The 20268-nt window shown below is 41.4% G+C and overlaps 3 protein-coding genes across 9 annotated transcripts in view; 2 read left to right on the plus strand and 1 right to left on the minus strand.

The window, feature by feature from the left end:
* Positions 1-1533, plus strand: part of mdn1 (midasin AAA ATPase 1) — an 85029-nt gene extending 83496 nt beyond the window's left edge. The window contains exons 101-102 of the mRNA XM_049590430.1: positions 150-292; positions 374-1533. Coding sequence (XP_049446387.1) covers positions 150-292; positions 374-559 — 329 coding nt within the window. The 3' untranslated portion in view covers positions 560-1533. The remainder of the gene's footprint in view (positions 1-149; positions 293-373) is intronic.
* A 783-nt stretch (positions 1534-2316) lies between these two features.
* Positions 2317-5553, plus strand: lyrm2 (LYR motif containing 2). The gene is made up of 3 exons (XM_049590235.1): positions 2317-2459; positions 3862-4002; positions 5178-5553. The coding sequence occupies exons 1-3, from the start codon at positions 2415-2417 to the stop codon at positions 5256-5258; spliced, it is 267 nt and encodes an 88-aa protein (XP_049446192.1). The 5' UTR covers positions 2317-2414; the 3' UTR covers positions 5259-5553.
* A 94-nt stretch (positions 5554-5647) lies between these two features.
* The window catches only part of ankrd6b (ankyrin repeat domain 6b), a 59080-nt gene continuing 44459 nt past the window's right edge, over positions 5648-20268 (minus strand). For 4 of the 7 annotated variants that reach the window (XM_049590231.1, XM_049590228.1, XM_049590233.1 and 1 more), the window contains 10 exons: positions 17609-17707; positions 17118-17216; positions 16224-16301; positions 14535-14639; positions 13682-13795; positions 13329-13499; positions 12834-12986; positions 10210-10323; positions 9266-9566; positions 5650-7372 (listed from right to left, as the gene is read on the minus strand). In XM_049590231.1, coding sequence (XP_049446188.1) covers positions 6777-7372; positions 9266-9566; positions 10210-10323; positions 12834-12986; positions 13329-13499; positions 13682-13795; positions 14535-14639; positions 16224-16301; positions 17118-17216; positions 17609-17707 — 1830 coding nt within the window. In that variant the 3' untranslated portion in view covers positions 5650-6776. Of the gene's footprint in view, positions 7373-9265; positions 9567-10209; positions 10324-12833; positions 12987-13328; positions 13500-13681; positions 13796-14534; positions 14640-16223; positions 16302-17117; positions 17217-17608; positions 17708-20268 lie in introns of all 7 variants that reach the window. The other 3 variants (XM_049590234.1, XM_049590230.1, XM_049590232.1) reach the window with 2 other exon arrangements.

The following is a 20268-nucleotide window of genomic DNA, read 5'->3' on the forward strand; positions in this document are numbered from 1 at the left end:
TGCCATGGAAAATTAATTCTCCACATCAGTGTCAGCTGTGGAAAAATGTGACTCACGCTAACAAATCTATTTGAACTCCATGGCTAGGCACGTAATATTACATGACCCTCCACTGTTGCTCTCTGACCTGTGACCTCTCACCTCCTCAGAGACAGCCCAGCTGCTGGTCATCGTGTCTGACGGCAGAGGGTTGTTCCTAGAGGGGAAGGAGCGGGTGATGGCAGCTGTGCGAGCGGCACGCGGCGCAAATGTGTTCATCATCTTCGTGGTGCTCGACAACCCCAACTCTCGGGTAAGTGGAGAAGGATTTTACATTTCTGTTTTCTAAATCTCCAGACACAAAGTGTGACTAAACTCTGGTGCTGTGCTGCAGGACTCTGTCCTCGACATCAAGGTGCCCATATTCAAAGGGCCGGGAGAGCTGCCAGAGATCCGCTCCTACATGGAAGAGTTCCCCTTCCCCTTCTACGTCATCCTGCGAGACGTCAACGCCTTGCCGGAGACCCTGAGCGATGCGCTGAGGCAGTGGTTTGAACTCGTGACGGCAGCCGACCAGTAGACCAATGAGAAGCCATCTTTGACAGGAAGGGAGAAGTGGGCAGCAACCAACTGCACAACGCCACTCTGCTGCTCGCCTCTCAGCCACAACTCAAATTAAAGACTCAAAAAAAAAAAAAAGACGGATTTGCCGCTGTACATGTGCCTTTATTTTCTTATTTACTGTAGATCTGAGTAGAGTTTGATAGCAACCTTTGCTGTTTGTCTTTGTTATCAGGGGAATTCTTAGTTTCTTTTGTAATGTAATGAGGATTGCTTTAACTTGCACGTCTGAGATGAAAAGATAAACAAAAATGTGATTCCCTTTCGTGTGAAACACCTCAGTGAAGAGTCAGTAAATACCTCTGTCCCCCTTGTACAGTCGACCTGAAATCCTGTTTGTGTGGGTGTTTTAGTCAGTGTTACGAAGCTCATCAAGTCATTCAGTGTCAGTGTGAAGACAGCCACCCATGTACAGAGCCGACGGAGGAGAGATGTTGGATTGTGTTTTAAAAAAACATTTTATAACTTCGTGACCTACAGTAGCATGTTGATGTGGTCATGAGTGACATTTGAAGGAACTCTAAAATGTGCCTTGGAGAGGAGAAGAGTATCCCATTTCACATCAGCTGTGGGGGTGATGGACCGGAGGTGTGATCACAGCTCTGTCAGGATTTTTTAGAAATTCAGATCTCCACACTTTGAAGCACAGAGACTGCAGATTCCAGTTTTGAGGAACGCCCTGGTACAAGTCATTTTATCTGCTGTGTTGATCCTCCATCCATACTGTGTGACTTCTGCTAACGGAGAGCTCGGAGCTCATCACTGTGTCCTGTAGGAGTAAATGTTGGTAACATGATTATTATCACCTCAGTGTTTTGTAACGTGGACTGACATGTAAGCAGACATTGGTCATATGTAGGAGGTTGTTTCTCCGTTGCATCCATCTGTTGAATCATGACAAGAATGATTCTGACAATAAACAGTTTACAAGGTTGTGTGTCTGTCTGTGCTCATCTTTTCAGAGAAACATTTTGTTATTGTCATACATCATATTATCATTGTTATTTAAAGAAAACTTCACCCCCAGATGATCATCTGCATATCAATTACCCCGTGTTACGTCGAATTCATGAAGGAAATCTTGAAGTAAAAGGGGTCCACAACCGACAACAGCAAAACTATATCAAAGCGCATGTTTAAAAACTCTCACACAACTCATGCAGTATAATCCAAGTCTCATTTATGCAGCCACATGCTTAATACTTCCCAAACAAACAGCCCTGTGCGACCAGGAACTGGACTGAAGGTCAGACTCCATTAACAAAAACAGTAGTTTTACCTCACTCAACACTGAAGCTGCTGACCTACTGCTGTCTGTCGTTTTTAACTAAGCCATATATGCATTTCCCCAAAATGTTTCTGCAGCTGACCAATAGGAAGCTACAGTGGATCCAAAGAAGAGTATTATTATTAGTATTAGTATTATAGTTCATAATATTTTGCTGTTGTTGAACGTGGACCCCTTTTATTGCAATTCATCAAGAATTTTCTCAATTTTTAGATTATTTGTTGAGCGTGGAGGCGTGCAAGGAAAACAAGGTTTTCTTTATAGGGTGAGTAATTTATATAGAATGTTCTGTAGAGGGGTAAAGTATTCCTTTAATGTTATTAATTATTCATTCATTCATTCATTTTTTAAGCTAGGCTACGGCAAAAGGGTGCCTGTGAAAGAGGTCTTTCACATGCTGTCGTTGAGGCTGCTGTCCTCCGCTCCACCAGAGGGAGACAAACACCGGAGTAGCCGCTAAGAACGTCACCACAACATCCGCTTTGAGGCTCCTGAGCCAAGTCGTGTCCTCACCAAGCTGTCAGAGATGACAGTGTCAAAGTTACCGGCTGCTGCTCTTTCTTTAAAACAGGTAAATACATACAACACTAGAAGGACAGTGTGTATCACTAACAGCTGGACTGGTTGACTATAGTAACCACACGGTATCATGCTAGCGGTGTTAGCTTGTTGGCTAACGCTCCATCTGTGTAGCGCTGTTAGCTAGATATCTAGAGTTTTGAAGGCTCTGTTTTTGTATCTTATATCTTTTTTATACAATTCAAGGGAGACTTTTGTCCATTTCCCGGGATTTCATTGTCCTGGTTTCATCATATGAGACACTTCTTTGTGAGAAATACAGTCTGTTACCATGACAGGAGAGAGTGATGTGTCAGTCCATGTGCAGTAGGTATGAAAGGTGTAGTGGAGATGGAGTTGATAATTATAATTGGCTTTATTTGTATTGCACCTTTCCAAACAAAGTTACAAGGTGCTTTACAACAGCAGAATAAAGAGGCAGAATCCAATGAAATGACAATAATATAAAAACATTATAAGAACATAAAAAACAATAAAACATTAGAAAATAGAAAACATTAGACATTATTAGAGTACATTATTAGATGACAACAGCAATTAAGTAAAAGCACATTTAAAAAAAAGTGTGTTTTTAAGAGAGATTTAAAAGAGGACAGAGATGTGGCTCGCCTGATCTCCTCCGGCAGGTTGTTCCAGAACGACAGGGCCCTGATAGCAAAGGCCCGGTCACCCTTGGCTTTCAATCTAGATCTTGGAATCTCTAATAGGGACCCACCGGAGTCTACGCCTTGGCTCATATGGGACTAAGCAGTCTTTGATGTACTCAGGGGCCAGTCCCATCCGGGCCTTAAAAGTGATCATTAAAATCTTAAAATCAATTCTAAAACACACAGGTAGCCAGTGTAATGAAGCTAAAATCGGGGTTATGTGAACTCTTTTGTTTGAATTAGTGAGGAGTCTGGCGGCAGAATTTTAAATAAGCTGAAGTCTGGAAAGATTATGTTTACTTAGGCAGGAGTAGAGTGAGTTACAGTAATCTTAACGGGATGTGATGAATGCATGAATGACAATTTCCAGGTTCTTGGGAGACAGAAAGGACCAGATTTTGGAGATTCTGCGTAGTTGGACAGTTGTTTTAACATGCTGATTAAAGTTGAGATTACTATCAAAAATGATGCCAAGATTTCTGCAGCTAGGGGGGATGCTGGTGGAGGATAAGCTAAGTTGCGGTGAGATGTGATTGTGTGTGGTGTCTGGGCCTATGATAATGACTTCAGATTTGTCTGGGTTCATGTTGATGGCAGTTGTATGTAACTGATGATCAGGCTTATTTGGAGACATCAGTAATATCACTTAAAACTGAATATTCTTTTGTCTAAACATTAAATCATTAATAAATAAAATGTCTTTTTTACGCTGTCATGTTGAGTCTAACCTTGCTGATTCTTTGTCAGTTTTTACAGAGACAGAGGGTTTTGGGGATCTACAGAAACATGCTGAGGACCATACGGCAGGTACCAAGTGAGGCAGACAGGAAGTACCTCACGGACTGGGCAAGAGACGAGTTCAAGAGGAATAAGAACGCCACAAACCAGGTAAAGAGATAATATGATTGCTTTTGCCTTTCAACCACATAGTTAGATTCCCTCGAACTGCTCTAAGGGGAGCTGGGACACGAGAGCTGACGACATACTCAGAACAGCAGTATGTTAATCAGGACATTTGAAAGTGCCGTGTTAAACCTTGCTATAGATGTGTTTAAGAGGTTTTGCTTCTCACCCAGAAAGATCATGGAGATAGAGTATTGATTCTGATACATAGTAATTGTTTCAATGACCAATACTTGGGTGTAAGTTAGTCTGGCTCACAGGATGTAGACTGTGGATATAAAGGCTGTCATTGGTCACTGACTTCCTGCAAGTGAAGTTACCATTTTAATCACCCTTGCTACTAGTCTTTTATGGCCACAACTTCTGGACTAGGAACCTACACGCTTAAACGACTTTTAATGTTTTGCGCGTCGCTTTCTTTTGTGGGGAATCATCCGTTTTAACACCAGTTCTCACCTGTCCACTAAAACAAGGTCCCTCCTGACACATTTTGCAAGAGCCGAAGATCATTCTGATTGGTTCGAAGAAATAAAAACAATCATTATTTACCTCACTGCAGAGTTATGATGGATTCAGTCAGGCCTTTCTCCAGCGCTCGCACAACGCAGTAGTCTTTAATCGCCTTTGAGCCTTGTTCGCCTGCAGGTAAACAGTCATTGTCGAGGGCAAAAGAGGTGGAACACATTGGCCAAAATGCAGTGTCAGAGCTCATCAGCTATTGTCTGATGACAGCTTAGCTTTTTATGAGCTATTTTTCAAATTCATCAGCATTCATGTGCAGATATCTGTGTATAGATATCAGCAGAAATATTGTCTGAACCTTTCTCAAGTCGATAATTGAACTGTAAACAATGACTGATGCACTCAAGAGGAGATCTCGGCTTGAATATCTGCTGACTAGCTCGAAGCCAAACTGTTTTTTTCCCACTGAAAAGGCATGATACACCCTGGACCCCTGAAATACTGGCTGTTGTCCCCAAAGGCTCGTCATCGTCAGAGATAGCTAATGGCTTCAAAGACTGGCTGAGAACTAATTTAATTTGTGATTTAAACTAAATATGTGGACTTCTTAAATGGAACTTATGTAGAGACATTGTACTTATTTTCCCAGCTTCCCCTGCTGTTTATTAATGCTGTGTTTCTTATCATTTTTCATTCAGGATGCCATCCGTATGATGATCACACAAGCTAACAACCATCTAGAGGAGCTGCAGAAGTCTCTGGCGTTGGCCAAGAGTTAAACACTGTGAGCTGCTGTGCTCTCTGAGGAGACTCTGTGGCTGTTGACAGGAGCCCTCTGATAAGGGTCGTGTCATTGTGAGTGACTGATGCAGAATGCATTGAAACTATTTTTTGTCTGGACGCTGTTTTTGAGGATGGATTAATGGAACGGACCTGAAGCCATCAACCTGTAAAACCTCCTGAGCTGCTATTCTGCATACAGTGCTGAGGATTTATGCTCCATGATGGTGGAAACTGATGAACCTGTGAGCTAACTGAGCCCATCTGCCAGACTTTAGTTTGTGCTGTATATTATATATGTGTATATTGAATGTATTAAAGAGGAACTAATAAATCCACTGACAGATTGAAGATGATCATTTTTTTTAATATAAAATATGTTTTCTGTCATCATCACACAGAGTGCATTATTCATATCCACAGAGTTATCCATAAAACTAACCAACATGTATGAGCACACAGTCACTACATCAAACATACAGCAGACAGTAATACTGTAACACAACTCTGAGCTTTCTTCATGCAACTTGACACAATTCACCAGGACTGTTCTTTACTTTATTGGCAGTGCATTAGCTTACTGAAAGACATGATTATATGTAGTCAGCTGTTCAGGGTCATGACATGGTTTGTTTGATGTCGACCAGGGCTGCAACTAATGATTACTGTTATTATTGATCAGTGGTTTGGTCTGTTAAGCAGCAAAGCCTCCTGGTTTAAAGAGAGAGGCTCAAAGAATAGCAATTCAGTGTGCTTTCAACCTTTTGTTGAACATAAAGCGCCATCTAGTGGGCTCAGAAAATAAAGAAAATGCTTCAGCTACTGATAGTGATTTTAAAAAAACCTTCAGGGGTTATATACACTGAGTTTAGCTACATTCTCATAAGTAAGCAGAAGGTTGCTCCTCTAACGTCACAGGGCTGATCTCAGCATGCAGATACCAACAAAAAGCTTATTGTACTGTAATTCCCTCCATCCACACAACTTCACTATGATCCAATGATGCCACTGTGCAGATCAGCTTCACTTGCTGTTAACGACAGAATGCTCATGGTGGTACACAAATCAATATCTAGAGAATGGTTGGGCTTACAATGTGTGAACACACTGCACAGTGTTGTTGATGGTTAATGTGATGTAGTTAATCTATCCCATAAACGGCACATTAGATCAGTGTTTTGACACCTAGCTTTATATCTACTGCTTTATTTACAATACAGTGCACAACAGCTGCCCTTATTTCTACAGAAGTGTATGAACAGCTCTCAACAGATCAGTATAATGTTACCGTGACAACCAACAGCACAGGAATGTGGAGCGTTTTTAATATTCCATTATGATATGATTGAGTGGCTCCAGGCCCCACAGCTTAATGACATAATGAATTCAGTTATCTCCTCAGTATGGCTGTGGTGTCCAGGAACACAATGTCCGTTTGTCATTTATGGATCATAAATCCAGATCATGCTGAGGCTGTTGAAAGGTAAACCCTCTGGTAGTGACAGGTGAGGTGTGTGTTAGCAGTCATCACGTCTGTTAGTCCTCAGCATGCGCAGCTCGTCCTCCAGGTAAGCGATCCTCTCGATCAGAGCGGCTCTGTCGGCCTGAGCCCTCTGATCGGCCTGCCAGCGAGCCTCCTGCACTTTCCTCTCGTACCAGCGCTCCATCTGCGTGGACACCGCCTCAAAGAAGTACTGCGTCACCTCCAGAGCGTGCATGTTGTCCCTCTCCTGAGCAAAGGAGGGTTCGCTGGGCTGCTCTCCAAAGACCTCCAGAGTCCGGACCCCTGTGGCCCCTCTGGACTTAGTCCTGCCCTGGGAATGCTTCTTGTGGTGCTTCCCTCTGTCCCGCCCTCGCTCCCTGTCTCTGAGCCCGGCTTCAGTCCTGATGCTGCAGCGGCGCTCTGTGGCTGGAGACAGGCTGCTGGCTCTGTAATTCCTTTCCCCCTTCGCCCTGTGCTCTGCCATGTCCACCTCCTGCGGCTCCTGGTTCTTCCTTTGGGTGTCAGCACACATCACAGGACGCTCCTTCGGCCGAACCACCTGGACAGATGACGGCGGGCTTTTGGCTGCTGCAGGAGAGGTGACTTCAGCATTATGAGCTTTATCACCATCTGTTAATGAAGAGATTTAATGAGCACATTCAATTACACACTCACCACTACACAGCAAATATTTATTCTTCAAACAGTCCTGCTAATTAGCATGCAATAACTCTGAATCATGAACAAGCTGCCGTGCACAGACTGAGTCAGAACTCAGTGTTTTTCTCCCGCAGCAATGTTATTCCTTCTATGTTAAGGTCATGACAGAAATAGTGAACCTATCGTCATGCAATGGTAATTACATACGCCTGCAGAACTATGATCCTGAGAGGAGAAATGTGGTCGCATAGGTTACAGCTCAGAGCATCATTTTTATCCAGTGCAGCAGGTTCCAGGTCAGAATAACATGTTAACCCTGGAAATTACAAGGGGGTCGAACTCAAAACAACAAAACTAATCTGCCTTTGTTTACTGTATTTGCAAAGTTGTTTCTTTGCATTTGTCAGATAATTAAAAAAAATCCTCATATATATATATATAGTTTATGTTTGCTTGTTTTTTGGTGGACTTATCAGTTAAATGTGAATAATCTCTGCAGACACACAGCAGCTGTTGGTCGACAATTATCTGCAGTTGTTTTGACTGATGACAGTGTGTGTGGAACTTTGTGCCAGTTTGGAGGTCCAGGAGGGGGCGCTGTTGCCGGGAACATGAATCTGAATACAGCACAATACTGTGATATAATATATAGACATGTTGCTCGTGCCTAAGTGTGTATGTCAGCATTAAATGCTGTACTGTGAATGAAATGTTGATCTAACATGGTGATACGGTGTGATCACTCTTACTGAATGTGTCACAGGTTATGAATTATCATTGATGGTTTCTGACATATCATCATAGATTTGTTTTCATCTTTTTATAAACACTTGACCAGTTTCAAAAATGTGACTACATGGCATTACTACTGTGTGCAATTATCTGCTACTATTCAACTGCTTATAAAATGTGATTTAACTGTAGTACCTAGCATATACAGTATATATTACTACTCTTTTTAAATATTGCATGCATCAGTCTTGTGTACTGGGCCAGAAAAAAGGTCATGAATGTGTGTGTTTCCAAAGAATAAACTCAGACCTAAAACACACTGAGGGAATTACAACACCTGCAGGGCGCACATTAGGAACTGTGTATAGATTACTTAATCGTGGCCTGTAAAATCAGTCTGATTTAGATTGTAATTTAATCATGGATGATTTTCAGTAATAAATCTAATGCTAATACTCTCTCTTACAAATTATATATCAATTGCCAGCATAACCTAAAAAATATCTGTCAGTGGTGACTTTAATAGATAAACAACATCTAGTAAACAGGTGCGGACTCCCTTTATACCTTTGTACTTTGAACAGAGGTCTGACTGTAGCTTTTATGTTACTGTTTTTCTTTTATGGTTTTCATTGTGCTGTTGTTTGGCTGTAACTTTTTGTATGCTGCTGTCTCGGCCAGGTCTCCCTTGTAAAAGAGATTGTTGATCTCAACGGGACTTACCCGGTTAAATATAGGTTAAATACAATAAATAAAAATTCATAAATAACCCACTACACTGCAGATCAGCCACTTTGTGGTTCAACAGTTTACTGAATGTTCATTCTGACCTATTAGCAATGTTGATAGTCGGCTAATTTAGGCTTAACAGGCTATTACCTTCATTAATACTCTCAAATAAGTTTTGCTCCAGATAGATTATTATTTAATGGCCAAAAATGGCTCTTTCGATAGTAAATCTTGGGCTAATTGCTGTCTATTTTAGCATTAATTTGCAGCCTGGATCGCTCCTGTTTGAAATAAAGTGAAATTAGTTGAGATAAATAAATATTTGATGACTCAGTGTCTCTGTGTGATGACAATGTTCACATTGACACATTTGGTTGTGTGAGCTGTTTGCTGAGTTGTTACCTGGAGAGCTCTCCACATGAACCACAAAGTAGTGGTTTGCTGAGCTGCCCTCTGCCACACTGGCCTCGCCCCGACTGGAGTCCAAGAGGGCAGGGCTGTTGTGGAGATCCAGGCACTGGGAGCTGCCTTCCTGGCCAGAGGGCAGCACAGTGAGGCCGGCTCCATCGGCTTCATTCAGGCCCTCTGCAGCAGAGGAGGAGCGCTGCAGCTTGGTGCTGCCGGGCTCTCCTGTGAAGCGAAGATCTATGTTCTGCAGTTTGGACAGACACCAGCTCTTCAGCTCACTGACCAGGGACGCCTGCTTGAAGAGCAGATACAACCACACACAAGAGGTTACATTGGTTTACGTCACATTTAATGGGAGGAACAATTGCTGACAAAAGTTTAAGTTTAAATGTTTGGGTAAAGCTTATCCCTTAATATGATGACATTATCAGTTACACCATTTGGGATGTTGTTCTTAAAAATCTACAGTGAGTTGAAGAAGGAAACATCCATCTCTGTTTGCAGCAGAGCAGAGAGAAAGGCGTTTTTAAAAGTCTCTGTGTTCAGCTCTCAGTACTTTTGTAGCTTCTGACGAAATCTCTGTGGTTTGGAGTTTAGTTTCTCTCTTGCTTTAGATATCTGCTTTATTTTACTCTTTCATGTTAGCTATCAGCAGTATTAGAAGTTGTGTGAAGTTGCTGCTAAAAAAATATTTAGAACTCTGGCACATGTAAAACCTAAATTTTACTCTGAGCAGCTTTACAAATACCAGATTATTTTTATCCAACATAAACAGCAACCTTCAGCCCTGATGACAACATATAGGCTCTACTTTAGTTACTTGAATTTCTACTTGTCTTATTTGATGTAGCAGTAAACACGAGATATAGATCTGTCTGCCCCAACGCCTCAGCAATGACCTCATCAGCTGCAGAGCCTGTGATGGCTGTCAGTGTTACCTGTCTCTTCTCTGCTTCCAGCCTCTCCTGCAGAGCCCGCTGCTCGATCCTCTGCAGACACTCGCTCCTTTCTGCGGACACTCTCTCCACTGTCATCTTATCCAGAGCTCGCATCTGATGGCAAAACCACAAGCCACACACATCAAGAGTGCAACCAGAAATATGTCAGGAGGAATAACAGCAGCTGAGAGGCTTTTCTGTCTTTAAGACCCTTTCCAGTGAATTTCAAGTTTTTATCCTTATTAACATGTCCGTATATTTTTTGTATGATACACGATAAGCCATCAAGCAAAATAAGCCATCAATGCCATGGCTGAACATTTACGACTTGGAGGTGCAGTGTACTAATGATGGTTTCAAGAACGCAGATTCAGACTTCCCGGGGTTGTTCTGTCACAAACTTAAAAGTCTAATCCTCTCAACATGAAAGGCGGGGCTTTCCATAACACTGGCAAAACAAGGAAAAGCAAAGTGTGGCTTTGTGACAGCATTTTGCAAAATAAGATTCCCTTTCACTACAAATTCTCAGAGCTGGCGATTGGGATCAACATCAGCAACACATTATTAGCTGTTTTGCAACGTAGTCAAGCTGAAAGCTCATATTATCCGTTACTGTTTACAAGCAGAGGTTTGTGTGTTTAATGAGCAGAGTGAAGGTGAGCAGGAGCTGCAGGCCAGTGGCTAAGGAGCTTGTTTGCATATTTACAGATCCGCACATACTAAATAAGGCAAAGGTGTAGTTACTTCAAAGTTATTTTAAAGCATGAAGGGATTTTTTTTTTCACGGAAAACAATAAGCCGTGAGTTTTTAGGGGTTTAATCAATGCCAGGAGAGGAACTTTAAAGTTGTTCATATTTCCTATGATTGTATTGTATTTTTATTCCACTTTTTCAGACAATAGTGTTCTTCCAACTCTCTGTCAACAGTTTGTGTTTGTCCCTTTCCTGTTTCAACATGCACATATACACACACTGTAGCCAGCTCCATACAGAAATGGCTTTTCTAGTTTGGTATGGAAGAACTTGAGGTGCCTGCACAGACCACTGACCATACACTGTATAAAATAGTGGATATAGCCATCACAACTTCACCCATTGGTTTGTGGACTCTGGTTTTTGGCATTTTGACCATCGCCATCTTGGATTTTTAGAGCCAGAACTGAGCCACAGAGACCACAACTTTTTTGTACCAGGCTGTACACATGTTGATTTCTGCTGTTAGGTTGGGCATTTTAACATGGGGGTCTATGAGCTCTTGGAGCCAGCCTCAAGTAGCCACTCAAGAAACTGCAGTTTTTGGCACTTCCGCATTAGCTTTATTTTTCAGCTGTTGAGGCTGCCCCTGTTTCTTACCTTCATACCTTTGGGATGATCTGGAACGCTAACTGAGAGCCAGACCTCATCACCCAGCACCAGTGTTGGACCTCACTAATGCTCCTGCGGCTGAATGGGAACAAATCCCTGCAGCCAGATGGAGTTGTTATAGCAGCAGACCGATGCCCATGGTTTGGGAATAATAATTCAACTATGATGCGCACAATGCTTGATGACATCTGTGCCTTATACTGAACTACTGGTTGCATGACTATGACAGCCTCATTACAGCACACAGTGTTTTGTCAGTCAGCTGTAGAGTAAACATCTTTTTGTCTTGCAGTCCCTTGGTCAAAGAATTTCTTAACTTCCAATGTTCCTCTCTTGTGTTCACCTTTGGGCCTACATACCTGATTCTGTTGTTGCTCTGATCGTGGTGATTATGCATTCCTGACTACATCCACTATTGTATTTTGTCAGGCAGCAGTGGTGCTCAGAGTCCATGCATCAATGACTGTGTGCTATCTGACAGAGGCTTTGTACCTTGTGCATATATTAAGCACAAGGTGGCTCCAGGGGGAAATGAAGCAAAGCCCAGTTACTATAGTGTTCCAGCTGGTCACCTACACGGGAATGAAACCCCTAACCCCCACTATGTTAGAGCCATGCTGTATCTGTTCAGATAGTTAGCAGATAAACAGCGATACAGTGAGAAGACTTGTGTTTCTGCTCAGATTCAGACTGTATGGAGCTGGATATTTCAACTCAACAAGTCTACCCCTTCAGATTCATTTGACATCTACTGCAGAATGATATAATGTTCTTGTGCTCAGGTGCTATAACCAAAAAACTAAATAAAAACTTTGTCCACTGGATGCTGCTGCATTGCATTCTAGTGGTCCTGTCGCAGTTCCAAGTGGAAGCAGACATACAGAATTTACAATATTGTAAAGTCATTTAGACAGATGTTTATAAACTATTTATCCAGTTTATCAATAATTTGAAAAATTTTTGGATGCTGCATTCACCGTGGAATATTTCCGCTACTTTCTGCATCAATTGTCTTGTGTTGTTTTTAACACTGAATGATGAAGCCAAAGACAATGTTGTACAACATGAACAATAAAGCGCCTAACAAACTGTATGCCTAACTAACTTTAGAAGTATTTCACATTTCTGAGATGCAAGCTGTTCTGATGAAAACAGACTGTGTGATCCACAAACTTTGCTCTGCTTGTATGTGGGCAGTTTAAACCAAAACAAAAAATTAAAAAGTCAACTATTATGTTGTGATAGCATGTGTTTGTTACCTGATGTTTGTTCTTGCGGTCAAGTTGGCCCATCTTGCTGTTCATCAGATCTTGGACGGTGTGGATTTCAGTCTTCATCTCCTCCTTTGTGGCCTCCAGCTGGTTCTCCAGTTTACTGATGAGAGGTTCACAGCGGCAGCCGTTTAGAGGAGCCTGCAACACATCGCAAACATCAACAGAGCAGCACCAACAGTGAATGTGTCCAAAACAAACTCCAGCTGTGAAGTCTTTTAAACAAACTGTTTTATGCCATTGTCAGAAAGTGCTTGTCCATATTTACTGTGGGGCTGCAGTGACACTTTGAATTGAAATGACAGACAAGGGCCAGCACTAAATGTATCTTGGGTTCATACAAAATGTATTTTAGGATGTTTCTCTGTAGGAGCAACATGTGGGAGGAGGGGAATGGGAATACATAAGGACGTGACATTGAGAATGAGTTTATAGAACACATAATTACATGAATAATAATGTCTGGAGTGTTGGTGCCCTTACCTGCATGATCTTGCCATCCTTGCCGCGGTACAGAGTGTACAGCTGATAGGCTTTATAGTTATGTGGAGGGACGGATGCATGAAGGGGAGCTCCTCGCAGTTTGCACTTCTTCTTGTGAAAGCCTTCGCTGTGCCTGGTCTCTTTGCGGCGGAGGGGGTCGGACAAAGACGGCTGAAACATCAATAGCACCTGAGGTTATTCCTTCTTGTACATCTTAAATAGCAATTTAGGGAGGGTGCCACTAATTGTCTTCTCCTGTGCACAACCTTGACTAACAAGGTTCTCTATTCCTGAATGAACATCAGTTTGGATTGGAGTGTGTTTATCTAACTGAGATGGCTTCAGGGACCTACTTTGTCTTTCTGCTTCCTGTTCTTTCCCCTCCTGGTGTTTGACTCGGTCACCTCAGCGTGTCTGCAGGCAGCACGGTCACTGCTCTGGGTGTCATCTGCAGCAGAAGCACTGTCCTGCAGGGAACAGGGAGAATACAGGTATGGTAGAGCACTTAACTGGAAATTAATGTATGTATTAATGTGAATGAATGTATTAATGGACACTGTTATTGTGGCTTGTTTCTAAATGTTTCAATCATTCACATAAGTGAATTTATTAAAATCACTAATACCCTGCTGATTTTTCCATCATTATTTACTCTGTGTTTAACCTCTTCAACCACAGACCACCAAAAGGTAGGTCAATACAAACATGTGCTATACAGTCAAACTTTTCAAACCCTTGACTGTAAAATTCTAATGGAGATGCAAAATTTCCAAAGAATTTGGAAATGTGTTTCCAGTTATGCCAAAATATTTCCATTTGATGAATAGTGTAGCCATTTAATTAAAGAAAGCATAAAGCTTGGTTCTGGAAATCTCACTTGGTGTACATGGCATATAGTCAGACAGGGTGAGATAAGATGATTTTTCCAACCTCTTAGATGCTTACGGAGCATGCTTACTTATTTGAAGGTTTATGAGTCATTTTAAAATATACATATATTGACGATTAACACAAGTTTTTTCACCCTTTTTTTTACAAAACAGCGCCACTGCATTAATCATATATGACATTACCAATGTCATCCATACTGACTTTCTTCAGTTGTTCCCTTCCTCCTAACTCACAAGTGTCTCATGATGTATGCTTTTACTTAAAGTTTTTACACGACAATTTATGATTGCTTTGACACAGCAATCCAGTTTTTACCTTACAGGGCAGCATCTCATCTCTGGGAACAGACTGAGCTCTGCCCTCTGCCTTCAGCTTGTCTCTCCTCTTCCTCACACTCCTGCCCCGCACAAAACTCTGCACCTGAACACACACACGCACGCCGCACACACGCACGCACACGCACACACACACACACACACACACACACAGGAATGACAGGAATCACAACTTCATTATGTGAGTTTAATAAATTAAAAATGAAAGCAGACCATTAATCCCAGAGGCACTAAACATGTATCTGTTTTATGTACACCTGAGGTCATAAATAACTAGAGCTCACTGTTTTTACAGGTTTCAACAAGAAGTTATTGGTTTTTAAAAAGAAGATTGGATGTCCCTAAGGCTTGATGCAGTTGATAGAATTATTTTTCATATCTGTATTTTACTTTTGATCACTTATTATTTTTTATTCTTTTACAAACGTCTTTACTTTCTTTACCAAATTCTACAATCTTTTTAAAATAAAAACTGTGAGAAAAGGAGCGCTACAGATTCCAACAGTCTAGCTAAGCTTTCTCTAATGATTAGATCCAATGATCTAAGTGATGTGTCTTGGTGAATGAGGTGGTCTAAACTCTTCTGTGCTGAGAACAGCTACACTTGCATGGAAAATGCTTTTAGCCCCTTTCCAGATCCAGAAAGAACCATGAATCGATCTGAGAGGAAAAAAAACACCTGATCATGAAATCTTTACAATCTGTAATCACCAGTCAGTCAAGTTTCTCCTACAGATTACATCCATGTCTATGAAAACATGGATGTTTCACACACATCTTCTACCCCCTGACAGCACAGAAGATATATACAATCAGCACAGTTTTTAAGGTGGACACCCAAGATGAGTGTCAGCAATTAAGTATCTGATGAAATATTTCCCCTTCTGTTCCTGAGATATGGCGTTGAGTAATGGCCAGAAAAGTATTTTATGCAGAACATTTTGATGTCACAGTGAAGCTGATCTTTGACCTTTTGGATATAAAACGTCATCATTGTTTTATCCTATCAGACATTTGTATGACGTTTTGTCATAATTAGCTTATGAATTCTTGAGTTATGGCCAAAAACATTTTTTTGAGGTCACACTGACCTTGACCTTTGACCTTCAACCACAAAATTCTAATCAGTTTATTCTTCAGTCCAAGTGGATGTCTGCCCCAAATTTAAAGAAATTCCCTCAAGCTGTTCTTGAGATATTGCATTCACTAGAATGAGATGGATGCAAGGTCATGGTGACCTTGACTTTGACCTCTGATCAACAAAATCCAATCAGTTCATCCTCAAGTCCAAGTCAACCTTTTGTCAAAGTGGAAGAAATTCCATCAAGGTGTTTTTGAGATATTGCGTTTACGAGAATGAGACAAACAAGGTCACAGTGATCTTGGCCTTTGACCTATGACCACCAAAACTACAGAGTTCATCGTCACGTCATAGTGGACATTTTTGCCAAATTTGAAGGAAATTCCCTTATGCCGTTCTTGAGATATTGTGTCCACAAGGATGAGAGGGACCGACGGACAGATGGACAACCCATAAACATAGTGCCTCTGTCCACAGCTGTCACTGGCACAAAGGCATAAAACAGATAGTGTGTATTATGAGCGCAAAAATGTCTATCTCAGTATGAGTTTTGTTTACAGCTGTCTGGACTGGTGAGACTGGTTTTACCTGGGGAGCTTTGGTCAGTAGAAGAGCCACATCTGGGTTGTTGTGCTCTCTGGCCTGGTCCAAAGCTGTTTGACCTGCCTGCAGAAACACACACACACACAGCTGATCAAGGACGGTCAGAACATGACTCAAACACACAGAGGCTGGGGCCTTTCAAACCCAACACTGAAAACAAGCTGAAACTTCAATTAAATTCCAACTGTTTTACCTTTATTGGACTATGGTGATCAGCTCTTTTTGAATGCACCTGACCAACGCCTGAAGAAGTCAGATACTATATGCCATGTGCTTTACGTTTTCAGGTAATTTCAGTGAGACTTTTACCTGGTTTAATAAAGGATGAAACAGCCTTTATCCCTAAATCAAGTTAATGCTGACACAACACATCCTTTGTGTTTACCTGTTCTCACTAAATTCAGTATTCAGTTTATTACATGTCTCTGTTGTTGTTAGTGATGGGATTGGTGCTTTGGAAATACATAATGCTCAACCTGCTATGTGAGCCTTTATCAGTATGGTCTGTATTCATTCTATCTTTGGAGACCTGGTCACAATTTGATTATCACTTTTTTGTCACTTTCCAGTAAAACTGTGATAGACAAGACTTAACACACACACACACACACACACACAGCCAGTTTAAACGTCCATTGAAACGTCAGAGAAATTAGGTGTTAGGAACTTCCTTTGCTTCTGCTAATGAGTAAAGTTGCTGAGTGCAGTTTTAAATAGATTTCAGGAGGCAAGGACAATGTGCTGCTGGAGGAATCTCTCAACAGCAGATTGGTACCACAAGAGAAATGTGTGCTGACTTGAAGATGAAGAAAGGCAGAGTGAGTGCACAAACACTTCATGTGAGCATTAATGATGTAGAAAGAGGCTGCAGGCGCTCACATTGTTGCAGATGTGGCTGTCTGCCCCTGCCTCCAGCAACAGACGTACTGTCTTCTTATGATTCAGAGCAGCAGCCACGTGTAGCGGTGTGTCCCCAGCCTGCGCGCGCACACACACACACACACACAAACACACACACACAGAAGATGGTGGTGTGAGAGTGGAGCCTTAATTCATGCAAAACTTCTAGGCATCTAATGCTTGTATGAACAATCTACATTGCATGATAACAGATTGGATCTAACAAAAAAATATTTTAAAAGAATATGGGCTGATGAATCAGGTAACAAGGGAAACTGGACAGAAATTGTGAATTTAAAAAAAACAACAGTCAATTTTATAAGCCAGATAACTGATTTCAACATTGGCAACAAATTTCCGATCAGTGCTCTCATGCCAAAGTGACATGTGCTGTGCAAAACCCCCGACAGGACTTGCAGCAGGTATCTAGCTGGTGGTTTGTGATCATTTTGTGTCCAGTCAGAACTCACCAGGTTCTTCTCTGACACAGAGCAAAAGGCTCCCAGCAGGATGCGGATCACAGCCACGTGGTTGTAGCGTGCTGCCACATGCAGGCACGTATCCCCCGCCTGGAACACATATTTAGTGATTAGCAATTTCATTTCAAAATGAAGCATTCATGACACTTCATGGAAGCACAACATGAAAATAAATTTTAGTTAGAAATAGATTTTAGTACTTTAGGCTGTTTATTTTAAAAGGTGCTGGAAAGGAAAGCACTGCGCTGGTTATTAGTCATTTTAGGCATTACAGTGCAACTAAAATTGATCAATTTGTTTTGCAGTCAAAAAACATGTCAATTAGATTTTTTATTTAGTGAAAAGACTCTTTGGGCATAGATCAGAAGTTCTCCTTCATCCTACAAGCCACTGAAACAGACGGCCAGTGTACATGTCTGATAGACAGCTCAGCTTACAGGGGCACCAAGACACACACTGACGAAAAAAAACAAGTCTTGATGGTAACTGTAGCCTACCAGCTAAAAACAGTGTTTTGTTAGCACTAGCACTGATGATTAAAGCACCATTTAGCATCTTAACTGACCAGTGTCGACATGTGCAGATGAGTTTTTTAGCTGCTCAGGATCTAAGACAGCCATCTAGCCTGCACACTGACATTAGCAGCACATTTTGCCTCATGGATGTTTACTTAGCGAGAGAGCTAATGTTGGTTGAAATTCCTTCAGAGTCTGAGGCTGATTTCAGCCTTCTTCCAGCCAGTCTTCTCCTTAAATGATGATGACTGATCTGAATGATATCTCTCACAGAAAGACACAACACAATTTCTGCCTGTGACAGACCTTGATTGTAGCCTACCGTCTGATCCGCTGAGTAATTGGTAGTCTACTCCTTGATCTGACATTTTCAGCTTGATTTAGTTTCTACAGTTGTCAAGAAATGCACGCTGGCATGGAAATATTGATCTCTGATAATCATTTTAAGTAGTTCAATAAAAGCAAACAACCTTTTGTTTTCTCGTTACAATGGGTTGATTATCTCGTTGTCTTGAGCTAACAAAGACTGTTTTCTCGAGACAAGGAAAAACAACAACCTGTTGTTTTCTTTAGATAACAGGTTATTTATCATGATGCTTCAATAAAACAAGGTTTGTTTTCTTGAGATAATGAAACAACTTTTGATTTAGGGATAACATCATTAAAGAAATAATTGCTAGCACAGCCACGCTAAGCTTCCTTAGATAACTGATTATTTAAATCAAATAATAGATATTGTGAAAAAATTCGGATGCTTCTCTCTTTTTTCATGCCAATTTAATATGGATTATGGATTGCATGGCCTGGTCAGACAAAATAACCTGAAAGTAAGTTGCTGGGCTATTGCGGTGGGAGTATATGATTATGAACATTTAATGAATAAAAAAGATAAGAACATAACTGATAGATCAACCAGCATCGGCAACACTTGTTAGTTTCAGCCCAAAATCCTTTGTGATTAATGCATCAATAACCTAACACTAATAAGCCAAATTATTTCAATTATGCTCACTTTTACCAAACCACAGGGTTTGAGTGAATTTCTTCCAGTGACTGTCTGAGACCTAGTCCTGCCATCAACAGCTTAATCAAATACTGAAGGTTCCTCACTGAGAGTTAGCACAAGCAAAGTTTTCAACAATCAGTTCTCAGAGAGCATCTGAGGACAGCTGTTGTTCAAACACATCACCGCCAACCTCCTCCTGCATTTGTGTCATGCTGACTAACAACAGTTTCCCCCATGAGGCTGCAGATGACGTTTGAAGTGCAAATGTACCATGTAGTGTTTCATAATTAAGCGACTACTGTGCCATGTTAACAGCACTGTGTCGGCAGTGCACTGCAGAGAGACAGAGCAGTCATCCTGGATTTCAAAGCCGCTGGATAATAGAAAGCAGGTAAATGTGAGCGGGTGAAGAAGAAGTCAAGATACAAGTTTGTTTTCAAAGAGCATTTTGCATGAAGGAACAGCAAAGAAGAAGAAACAGAGGGAGACTAGGTAATGAAAAATACAGTGAGAGGTGAAGTATAAAAACAAGAAGGATCTAAAATTAAGGAATTAGTAAGTTCACTTACTGGATGTAACACCAATAATCAATCAAAGGAGCTAGACAGCTAAAAGTCCCACTTGTTTAGGGAAACTTCATACTTAAAGCAGCACTGATTGATTTTTTGGCTAGCTGGGGGCAGCGCAAGAAGCTGCAAACACATTATCTGACATATACAGTTTGGTAGGGTAAATGCAAGCAGTTACCTATTGACAAATCTAGCAGACAAGGAGCAGTGGGGTCGTATATCTGTCCACCAGTCTAGGTCCAGCACTGACTGCCTTCAGATCTGCTCTAATCTCCCCATCAATCTTTTAGAATTTTTTTAGCAGCTCTTTGCCACTACTGGAAACCAGGTTGATGAGAGCAGTGAGAGTGAACCAAAACAGTAAAACTGTGGGCCAGAACTCAAAGCTCAAAAGCCCTGATTCCAACAAACGCTTTTGGTATAACATAATCAAAAAACTCAGCCTTGTGCAAGTCCACTACTGACCAGTCAGCAGACTGCAGTGTTTCTAGCTCCACCTTTTACGTGGTACCAGATCTGTGTGCTAGGTACCCCTACAAAGGGGTGACCAAAAATAGGGAT

The sequence above is a fragment of the Epinephelus fuscoguttatus genome, linkage group LG11 (genome assembly GCF_011397635.1).
Source record: "Epinephelus fuscoguttatus linkage group LG11, E.fuscoguttatus.final_Chr_v1".
Classification (NCBI taxonomy): domain Eukaryota; kingdom Metazoa; phylum Chordata; class Actinopteri; order Perciformes; family Serranidae; genus Epinephelus; species Epinephelus fuscoguttatus.

Excerpts from the sequence above, each read along its gene's own strand:
- lyrm2 (XM_049590235.1), top strand. The coding sequence starts at position 2,415 with ATGACAGTGTCAAAGTTACCGGCTGCTGCTCTTTCTTTAAAACAG. Across the intron at positions 2,460-3,861 it reads CTGCTCTTTCTTTAAAACAG|TTTTTACAGAGACAGAGGGT; the intron begins GTAAATACATAC and ends ATTCTTTGTCAG. Across the intron at positions 4,003-5,177 it reads ATAAGAACGCCACAAACCAG|GATGCCATCCGTATGATGAT; the intron begins GTAAAGAGATAA and ends TTTTTCATTCAG.